We start from the raw sequence: 11,426 nt of genomic DNA, 5'->3' as shown, positions 1-11,426 counted from the left end.
ATGGTGAAAACCAAATTGCCATTTCAAAATTAAAATGGCAAAAGAATATAAAAATACAAGACCTCCTAAAGCAGTCTCATTCTGTAGGAAGGAGACCTACTTGAGTGGATTCTAAGGGGCAGTGTGAATATCCTGATGTATTTAAGCACAGTCGTAATCCAAAAGAAATTGTTGATGGCATCTACATTTTGCCTCTTGATTTCAAACCACACCCATATTGCAAATTGGCCTTTGTACTTGAGACCAAGTTCTTTTAAGATTAAAATCTGTAGTAGTAGGCAGGACACTTCAGTGTGGGTTGCTTGTTTTCTTTGGTCAGACGCTGAATTTGGCCGAGAATTATTTGAGAATAGACACAGTTTAGAGAGACTGAGTTTTAAATCTTCTGGATCTGTTTTCTTGGACCTCCAAATCTCAGCTGACAAGACCAACAGAAGCAGGTATGCAGAATTTTCCCTTATGTTAATAGCAATAATCTAGCCTCAGATTCTCGAGCTGCTTTTTGTTGTTGTTGTTTTAATGATTGTTAAATTGAAATAAATTGTTTGTTTGTTTTCTAGGGCATTTTTTGCTTTTGAGATTGTACTTTGCCTAATCAATGCAAATAGTAAACATGGTGAAAGGATCACATAATTCTTAATTTTCTATTAATTTTTCTGTTTAAAAAAACTATTACCTTAAGCAATACATGTTAGGTAAGTAAGGACTGTTTGGGTTTACTCAGGGGTGGGTAAAAATTTTTAATTTATAATTTTGGTTTGGCTTTAATGTCCCTTTAGATATACATACCAAGTCCTAGGAAAATGAGGAAGTGGCTGAATATACTCTTTCTGTGCTGTCTAGGATGTATGTGTATTATTGCTTCCAAGCCTGATTCTTTCAGTTGATGAAACAGCTCTCCCAGTCCATAATTTAATCATGGATAAGTAAAACTACTCTTTTTGCTAAAGGGATTCCACTGATACATAAAATAAAAAATGTTAATAGAGAATATTGCCAGTACAAGGGATATGGTAAGATTCTATGCAAGCATCTGAAGTCTATAGAAAATATCTAAATTAAAGTAAATTCTTTATCTTTACTTTTGCTCTTTACATTTTTAAGTACCAAAATGTACTTGGAGATAGTGCTTTTGCTTCAAAGCTTTCTTCAGTGTTTTATTGAATTTGGGAAGAAGCTGAAGACTTTTATAAAGTTAATTTCCTTATAAATAGTGTACAGATAAGCATGCTGCCTTTCACTTTGAGCACTTTCAGTGGTTTCTAAAGTTGATTGAGAACCGTATATCTTTACCCTGGAAGCTACAGCAGTCTTAGTTTAGCTCTTTTCTTAGTAAAACAGAAAATAAGCAGTTCCTAGCCCGTGTAAAGCTGAGAAGGTCTTAAATGATGCATGTCTAGGAAACTTGGTTACTGATACTGCTGGCAATTTGCATAGGTTTTAGTGCCAACCAATTAAATATTCTGAGTTTTCTTAAAAGAGGCCAGCTTTTAAAAAGTTAAATGTGCTCCTCTTTGCAGTGACCTGAGCTCTCAAACCTAATAGAAAGTTAAGACTTATCTGCTCAGTTTTGTGAAGCAGTCAACCATTTAAATTTATTTATATGTGTCAGAATAGTTACACTGTGGCTCTTCTTAGAGAAATGAGCACAGCATGACCAATTAACTCTGGAAAATGAGTGCTATGGACAAATTTCACATAGTTCTTAAAAAAACACTTTATGACTTTATTAGGAACCAGAATTCCCACTCCTGTATTATGTCCAGAATCAAACAAAGGCTGTGCCTTGTGCCAGTCCTTTCATAATGAACCAGCCCAAATGCTCCCTTGTGTTCTTGCAGAGGAGGGGGATAGCATTCCTTTATGATCCCCAGTTTAGATCAGCTTACTAGCCAAAGCATGATATTCGATTACCCTTATTGTGTTACTTTGCATAGCTACAAATGTTACTAGTGGCGTGGCCTTTTCTAGCCATTAAAAAAGTCCATGTTCCTGCCGACTGAGAGTGCTGTCACAGCACTCTTACTGAGGACCCAGCACTGCAAGCCTGTGGAGAACTGAGCAGCCCTGCAGTTAGGTGTGCACTGGAATGGCATAAATATTGAACATCTTGCTTTTTTCTTTTAAGTGCTGGCTTTAACCTCTAATGCTCAATAAGTCTGGGCTTGAATTGCTTAAAAAATTATAAAAGTTTATCGACCTTTCTGACCACATCCTTCTATTGAAATGGAGGTTTTTAAGGTTCCTTTGCTCTCTTTCCTTCCAAATGTTTCCAACCCAAAGTCTTACAGGGTAGAAGAGATGCTGTTATTCAACCAGTAAAATGTGCTATTAGTTAGAAGGATTTAATATATCCTTAACTAATATCTTGTGGGACAATGTGCACACAGTGCACTGTTTATTGTCAATGACTGTGTAAAGTGTAACTCAATAGTCTTGACAATTTTGAATTGTATGTCCAGCTTGTGGTCACATTGCCCCTGTTTTATTTTCTAATGTAGCTGGTGAAGACTCATACCAGGAGTAGAGCTCTGCCATTTTCTGTTGCTTGTACATATTTTCAGTACCCAGTTTCTTTGCAGGCATCTTCTAAAGCTACTTGGCCATTTGGTGAAGAGAGGTTTGATATCAGCTAAATTATATAATCCATTAATCTACCCAATCAGGTATGCATAAACTGCAGGCTGTCAAATACTGGTAATGATCAAAGGAGTGGCAGGCCACAGTCCAGCCTCTGCCTCATGGTATGTTCCTCTCCTCCCCTGGAGTATTGCTTGAACTGTTTGTGACATGAGATCTTTTGTCAAAAGGACCAAGTTGGGATGCTAGTGAAAATGCATATGTTAGGTATTTATAAATAAATATATATATCCACACTGGGGATTGAGCCCACAATCAGCCTGTGCCCTGACTGGGAGTCGACCCATGACCTCCTGGTTCGTAGGTCGATGCTCAACCACTGAGCCACATGGCCAGGCAGGATATACTTTTTAAGTCAAGATTTTAGAAATATCTGCTATACCTACATCACAACTGTAGAAGTCTTCTTATGCTTCAACGGTCACCCAGCTTAAACCACTACCCCTTTGGGAAAATCCTTGTCAGACCCATTTTGAAGTATTTGCTTCTTCTTTTTCCTTCCATATAGTTCTGTTTATACATTTATGAGACATGAGTCATGGTTATATATGTACATATTTGCCTTTCATGAGACACTGTTTTTTATTGCTCAGTTTTACATCAGCAATCCTTGATGGTTAACTATTTTCCACTGAAAATGTTGAAGTCTGATGTTGAGAACAATTTCTCCAAGAAGTTTTTACATGTTTCTTCCAAGGGAACTTTTGGAAAACCTGGGCTGGAGTTCATAACCTGGAGCCTGTAGACCTCTAGAAGGTCCTGTGGGCTTGAGGGTGGGGTGTACATCCACCAAGTCCCTGAAATCACATGAAAAATTCAGATCTGGTGAGTTTTTCTGGGTGGAAGGCTTGTAGCTTTTTATCAAAAAGGCTAAAAACTGAAAGGCTGAAAGTATCAATGCCATATGGGAAATATAGGCATTTCAAATATAACCTATTCATCTAAATTTATGTTTATTTTCTAACCTAATTTTCATAATTTCTGTATGTTTTCAGCTCTACAACATTTTTTATTATGAAAATCAGTAGTAGTATTAATAATGCTTAATACTATACCCTTGAAAACCCCATGCTTAATTCCTACTGGCTTACATACTCATGAAATTATCTTGCTTATGAATGTTAATTCTTTTTTATTATTATTATTAGTTAAGGTATTACAAATGTGTCCTCATCCCCCCCATTACACAAACTCATGCTCCCATCCCCCCGTTGTCCATGTCCATTGGTTTGGCTTATATACATGTATACAAGTCCTTCGGTTGATCTCTTCCCCTTACCCCCGCCCTCCCCTACTTTCCTTCTGGGGACTGATAGCCTGACTGCTGTTTGTTGAATGTAATAAGTAAATAATATTTTACTTCTGAAAAAATGGAGAATTTGGAGTTAAATTAGACGTGAGAAAGTTAGAAATGATGTACAGAATTGTTTTGTAAACCTCAAGTTATCTAATTTTACCATCTACATAAAAGAGACTCAGATCTCTTAAATATCGTGTAAAAAGATGATTGCTTGGTTTCCTTAACAACCTATTTCATGTCTTCATTGCTCTTGGACATTCAGGAGTCAGTGTGGCTTACGGAAAGGCACATAGAACTCTGGGATGCAGGCACACTGAAAAACAGTACAGCTTTGGTATTTACCAGTGGATGACCTAGGCTTTGCAGGTTGACCTCTCTGTTTCTTCATGTGTAAAATGGGAATAAAGTAATATGAGGAAACATAATACTATCCTATCTAATAAAAGAGCATGGTAATTAGCCATAACTTCGCTACCCTTCCCATTGGCTAATCAGGGTGATATGCAAATTAACTGCCAGTCAAGATGGCAGCCAGCAGCCAGGCAACTGACGCAAACAGGAGGCTTGCTTGCTCCAGTCACGGAGGAAGCCAACCTTCCCCGCCTGCCGCTGCTGGGCTCTGAGCTGCTCTCTAAGAAACATTGTTACAAATATAGAAGCTAAACAAAACCCCAGAAACCTGCTTTCAGTCAGCCGGGATCTCAGAGCTGGAGTCACAACAAAGTTTCAAATACAGAAGGTAAACAAAGCACAGAAACCTGCTTTCAGCAGCTGAGGTCTGAGCTAAAGCCAGCTCTCAGCTCCAGTGACAACCATAGAAGGTAAATAAATCCCAGAATAAAAAAAAAGGAAAAAAGGAGAGGTTGGGAGCTTCAGTCACCCGCCAGCCTGAAAACGGCCCTCAGCCCCTCACCCAGACTGGCCAGGCACCCCAGTGGGGACCCCAACCCTGAAGGGGGTGTGACCAGCTGCAAACAGCCATCATCCCCTCATCCAGGCTGGCCAGGCACCCAAGCAGCACCCCCACCCTGATCCAGGACACCCTTCAGGGCAAACCAGCTGGCCCCAACCCGTGCACCAGGCCTCTATCCTATATAGTAAAAGGGTAATATGCCTCCCAGCACCGGGATCAGTGGAGCAGTGAGGCCTCCCAGCCTGGGACCAGTGGAGGCACAAGGCCTCCCGAACCTGGGATCAGCGGAGCTGCGAGGCTTCTTAGCACCAGGATCAGCTGAGCAGTGAGACCTCACTGCCCCTGTGTCAAGTGGAGCCACGAGGCCTCCCAGCACCGGGATCAGTGGAGCAGCGAGGCCTCACTGCCCCTGTGTCAAGCGGAGCCACGAGGCCTCTCAGCACCGGGATCAGCGGAGCAGCGAGGCCTCTTAGCACCGGGATCAGCAGAGCAGCGAGTTCTCACTGCTCCTGTGTCAAGAGGAGCTGCGAGGTCTCCCAGCACCAGGATCAGCAGAGCAGCGAGGTCTCACTGCTCCTATGTCAAGCGGAGCCGCGAGGTCTCCCGGCACCAGGATCAGCGGAGCAGAGAGGCCTCCCAGCACCAGGATCAGTGGAGCCACGAGGCCTCCCGGCACTGGGATCAGCGGAGCAGCGAGCCCTCACTGCCCCTGTGTCAAGCGGAGCCGTGAGGCCTCCCAGCACCAGGATCAGCGGAGCAGCGAGGCCTCCTGGCCCGTGGAGCAGCATGACAGGGGGCAGCGCCCAAACCCCCTGATGGCCCTGCAGCTCTGTGTTTGACAGGGGGTGGGGCCACAACCTCCCTATCCGCCCTGCTCTGTTCATGAAAGGGGAAGGCGCCCTGCCCTGAGTGTGACAGGGTGTGGCGCTCCAACCCCCTGATCCGCCCTGCTCTGTGTGTGACAGGGGGTGGTGCCCCAACTCCCCTATCAGCCCTGCCCTGTGCCTGATAGGGGGGAGCTCCCCAACCTCCCCATCGGCCCTGCTCTGTGTGTGACAGGGGGAGCTCCCCAACCCCCTGATCGGCCCTGCTCTGTGTGTGACAGGGTACGGAGCCCCAACCCCCCTGATGGGCCCTGCTCTGTGTGTGACTGGGGGCAGTACCCCAACCCCCTGATCCACCCTGCTCTGTGCATGACGGGGTGGCGCCTCAACCTTCCCATCAACCCTGCCTTGAGTGTGACAGGGGGTGGTGCCCCAACCCCCCAATTGGCCCGACCCTGAGCGTGACTGAGGGTGGCATCGCAACCTCCCGATCCGCCCTGCTCTGTGCATGACAGGGGGCGGCGCCCCAACTTCCCAATCAGCCTTGCTCTGAGCCCGACCAGGGGCTGCGGGGCAGGCACCTAGGGATTGGGCCTGCCCTCTGCCACCCGGGAGTGGGCCTAAGCCAGCAGGTCGTTATCTCCCGAGGGGTCCCAGACTGTGAGAGGGCACAAGTGGGGCTGAGGGATACCCCACCCCCCGCCAGTGCACAAATTTTTGTGCACCGGGCCTCTAGTCAATATATATAAAAGCCTAAGCAATTGTTACGACCATATCAACTGGACAACCAGCTGGTAGGCATGATGCGCACTGACCACCAGAGGGCAGACACTCAACACAGGAGATGTTCCCTGGTGGTTAGTCTGCTCCCACAGCCAACCTCTCGCAGCTGGTCAACCTCCCACGGTCGTCCCTCCCCGCACCCCTTCCCCTGCCGGCTGGCCCAATCTGCCTGATTGGGGTCCCAGACTGGAGAGGGTGCAGGCTGGACTGAGGGATACCCCCCCCTGCACGAATTTCATGCACCGGGCCACTAGTATCTCATAAAGCATCTATATCTATAATATGTAAACAACCCTCAAAACTTAATAAGAAGAAAAGAAACATAAAATAATAAGAAAAAGATGTGAATAGACACTTCACCAGAAAAGATATATGGAAGGCAGATATACTCATGAAAAGATGCTCATCATTGTTAGTAGGGAAGTGCAGATAAGATACCACAGTGAGATGCTGCTATTTGGAATGGGTGAAATTAGGAAGATTGACTATACCAAGTGTAGGTGAACTAAGAAAGGACTAGAACTCTCATACACTGCTAGAGTAAAATGGTATCACTTTGGAGTATAGTTTTGGCAGTTTCTAAAGAAGTTAAATATATACCTACCATGAGATCCAGCCATTTTGCTCTAGGGGCATTTTCTAAAGGAAAAGAAAGCATTTATCCATATACAAGCTTATACACATATGTTCATAGCAGCTCTTTTGTACTAACCCAAATCTGTAAGCAACCTAAATGTCTTTGTGATTTATCCATACCAAAGAATACTGCTCAGGAATATAAAGGACTGAACTATTAAAACACACAACAACATAGATAAAACTCAAAATATTTATGCTGAGTGAAAAAAGCCAGGAAAAAAGAGTATATATGCATGTATCTTGATTATAATGATAGTTTCAGGTGTGTATAGTGTGTCAAAACTTCAAATTTTGTACTTTAAATATGTTCTGTGTGTGTATATGTGTGTATTCAGTAGAATTAAAAACAGGAAAAAAAAGGCAGAAAGTTAAAGGTTATTCAAAACTCCAACACTGTTCTAGTACTTTTTATCCATAGGTAAACATTTCAGACATCTCTACATATATAAAATATAAAACTGCTTTTAACTGTCAAAACTCTATCTTTTTCCATTCTTTTTTCCTCTCCTACACTCCTGCTGTCACCACTGCCAACCCAACTGGCCCGGGGATCAAACCTGCAACCCAGTTACATGCCCTTGACTGGGAATTGAATCTGTGGTGTTCAGGCCAATGCTCTAATCACTGAGCAAGACCATCCAGGGAAATTCTTTTTAAAAAAATATGTTTCTATTGATTTTGGAGAGGAAGGGAAAGGGAGAGAGAGAGAGAAATATCAATGTGAGAGAGAAACACACCCCCTATTGGGGATCGAGCCTATAACCCGGTCATGTGCCCTGACTGGAAATTGAACTGGCGACCTTTTGGTGCACTGGATGACACCCAACCACCTGAGCTACACTGGCCAGGAACCTCCTCTTCATTCTTTTTGGCCAGGCCACACTACCCTGTGACACCTTAAAATGATCTTATCATTTTAAACATCTTTTAACATTTGTTTTCCACTGGACATTATTAATTACACACAAAACACTAACATTACCATTTAACTTTCTTTTTTTAAATTTTTTTTTAATTTTTATTTATTTTATTTTATTTTATTGCTTACAGTCTTACCATTTAACTTTCTATCTGTGTATCTTACCATTCTCCCCAATCACCCCCCCCCCCCCACACACACACTAGATTGTAAGCTCCTGGGACATCTAAACCAGATATTAAAAGTTTAGATGCTCTTCTAAATGAATAAATGAATGAATTTAAATGTTTTGAGCACAGAGAATAAATCCAATATTTCTTTTCTATCTCCTGTGATACTTAACGTTGTGCTAAACACTGAGCAGTCATGAGCTATTTACTTACTTTAATTGAAGACTCATTTTATGTGACTAGTTCTACATGAATTTCTGGGGCACAAGGAGGCCTAGAACAGCTATGTCTGCTATAGACTGCCCATTGAAAATGATGTAAGATATTGAATAAAATTAGCCAGGAGATTTTATAGAATACAAAGTGAGTGTGATTATATGCATGGTATGTCAGAGACAGGAAACAATACAAGGCTAGAAAGATAAAAGGCCTGACCAGTAGTCTTTGTTGTGGCCATTGTTCAAGTAGATGTAAGCAAGCAATGGGGTTTTTTCTTCATTTAAGAAAAATATATATCTTTTTATTGATTTCTGCGAGGAAAGGAGAGGGAAAGAGAGATAGAAACATCAGTAACGAGAGAGAATCATCGATTGGCAATTGGCTGCCTCCTGCATACCCCTGACTGGGGATGGAGCCCCAAACCCAGACATTTGCCCTTGATCAGAATCGAATCTGGGACCTTTCAGTTCACAGGCTGATGCTCTATCTACTGAGCCAAACTGACTAGGGCACAAAATGGAGTTTTTAATTAAGTATCTATAGTGTGATCGAGTTGGCAACCTAGGCATGTGCTTTGACCAGGAATCAAACCTTGACCTCGAATCAAACCTTGACCTCCTGGTTCATAGGTCAGCACTCAACCACTGAGCCACACTGGCTGAGCTGGCTGGGCAGTGGGCTTTTAACCTGGATCTGGACCAATCAGTAGGAATTTCCAGGGTGAGGAAAGGATGAAGGGAATTCCAGGAAAAGGGCAAGTGAGTTTTGACGACATGGCTGGGCTATAGGGCATTTCATACCGGTTTGGATTTGCTTAAGTAGCATATCAAGGTTTATCCCTTTTTTCAAAATTCTTATAACTGTTATGTAGGAATAATTAAGTGTGGATCTTTTTTTCTTCCTTATTTTCATCTGTTGTCTGTTATAAAAGAAATATATAGACTTTGTGGAAAATATGCAACAATGTAGAAAAAAATCACCTGTAATCTCATCACCCTCAATTCCAAAATAGCTCCTATTACCATTTTTATATGTATTATCTCCTATTCATATTTTAAAATGAAAACACACATATGTATGATAAGTCCTTCCTTTGCCAGTTAATCAAGAGGGTCAGAGTTGCTTTCTTCAGGTTGTTAAGTAAAGTACCTCAGAGTTTCAACTCCTGAAAATAGTTTTAATTTATCTGTGTAAAAAGTAAAAAAACTTCAAGTTTAAACCAACGTGTGATTTGGAGGTTAAAGTTCAAACCCAGACACGGAAACACACTGGGTAGGAATTCTCTGCTCACCGAGATACAAGTTGTACCAGACTGTCTTTGTTCTATGAATCATTTACATAGAAATTCTTGGCTGGAAGTGGGGGAACACAGATGATAATCTAGGTAGTAATGTTGGTTATTCAGAGCACTAGGAAGTGACTCTCGGCATCCCGTTCTCTGACAGTTCTCTGGTATTGGTATCCAGGCCTTCTTTCTGAATGAGATACTAGGCATTAAACTTAGTTACAATCTGGACAGTTACTGCCCTAATGTATAATATCCTGTGACTTAATAATACTCAGAAAATCGGAACAAGGTACTTTTCTAGAGAAAAAAAAAAAAGGAAAAACAGAAGCGTGATGTAAAATAATTTATATCATTCTCACAAATCTTATTTTAAACCCTTTTATCTACTTCTTGAGTTTCTAGTAAGAGGACAGATCACACGGTGTGCACACACTACACTAACTATTCTATATTGGAAATTTGGGTTCTAGGGCAGCTCTAACAGGAAATGGTTATGGGGTATATGACTTGAGATATAGGGATGGGAAAAGCATGTATGGAGACCACTATTGTGAAGGCAGTATATAATTAAGGGTCTGAACTTGGCAAACTCCCTGGGCTTGGATCCCAGCTCTGCCACTTATTGTGAAGCTTTTGGCCTTGATTTCCTAGATTGCCCGTTGTGTATGAGCGCTGTGTTTTGTGTATTTTTTTTTTTTTTTTTTGGATGGAGAGTTTGGGGGAGATTTTCAGGTGTTTTGATTGGGTCAGAAGACTGGTAGGATAGTAGACTTAACATTTACTTGAGAGTCAGATTTGACTTTTATCTTTGTTTCATGCAAACATAAACACTGCAGAAGGCAAATGAACTTAGAACAAAGAGATTCTCTATAGTTGTAGGCCTTGTCTATATAGTATCCCCTGACCATAGAGATGGGCATGTGGCCTGAGCTATGACAATCAGACTAACATCCTGGGATTTAGATGGTCATTCACAGATAGTGGTGGCTGAGGCATCTGGAGACAGTGCCTTACAATGGCATGTCATAGTCTCCACTGTGGAGTTCGTAGAGATGTCTGGAACCTATCCTTCCAGAGTCTACTTGTTCAGGCCTTCCGTGATTCTTGAGCCAAACCTCAGTGCCCTTCCAGTGTATTCCTATTTTGGGCAAATATTGCCAGAGTCAGTTTTTGGTGCTTACAATCAAAATACATTAACTGGAACAAATACCAGTGGATTAAATATTTCTATTGTCAGTGGGTAAGGGGCACAGATGAACCGAAGAGTCTTGGAAGTTATAGAAAATTCCTCCTTAGAAAATATGGCTTGCAGTGAGAATAACACTTTTTGATTGGAGCACTTAATCCATTTACATTTAAAGTGGTTATTGGTAGGTTCATAGTTATTACCATTTTATTACTCATAGGTTTTTTTTTCTACTTCTTTTTATTTATTTATTTTCTTTCCTTATTTATTTATTTATTTATTTTTTTTATTGCTTAAAGTATTACAAAGGGTATTACATATGTGTCCATTTTATCCCCCGCCCTAGACAGTCCCCTAGCCTCTCCTATTCCCCAGTGTCTCATGTCCATTGGTTATGCTTATATGCATGCATACAAGTCCTTTAGTTGATCTCTTACCCCCCTACCTCCTGCCCCCCAACCCTCCCCGGCCTTCCCGCTGCAGTTTGACAATCTGTTTGAGGCAGCTCTGCCTCTGTATCTATTATTGTTCAAAAGTTTATAATG

At 42.0% G+C, this 11,426-nt stretch overlaps 1 protein-coding gene across 3 annotated transcripts in view; it reads left to right on the top strand.

Moving 5' to 3' along the window:
• The first annotated feature begins 268 nt into the window (after positions 1-268).
• The window catches only part of PLS1 (plastin 1), a 128,412-nt gene continuing 117,254 nt past the window's right edge, over positions 269-11,426 (top strand). For 2 of the 3 annotated variants that reach the window (XM_059688263.1, XM_059688264.1), the window contains exon 1: positions 269-440. Coding sequence is in view for 1 of the 3 variants with exons in the window: in XM_059688262.1 (XP_059544245.1) it covers positions 2,701-2,744 (44 nt within the window). In the remaining 2 variants the exon portion in view is untranslated. Of the gene's footprint in view, positions 441-2,666; positions 2,745-11,426 lie in introns of all 3 variants that reach the window. The other variant, XM_059688262.1, reaches the window with a different exon arrangement.

Source organism: Myotis daubentonii, chromosome 3 (genome assembly GCF_963259705.1).
Source record: "Myotis daubentonii chromosome 3, mMyoDau2.1, whole genome shotgun sequence".
NCBI classification, from domain to species: Eukaryota; Metazoa; Chordata; class Mammalia; order Chiroptera; family Vespertilionidae; genus Myotis; species Myotis daubentonii.
This window is presented reverse-complemented; position numbering and strand designations above follow the sequence as displayed.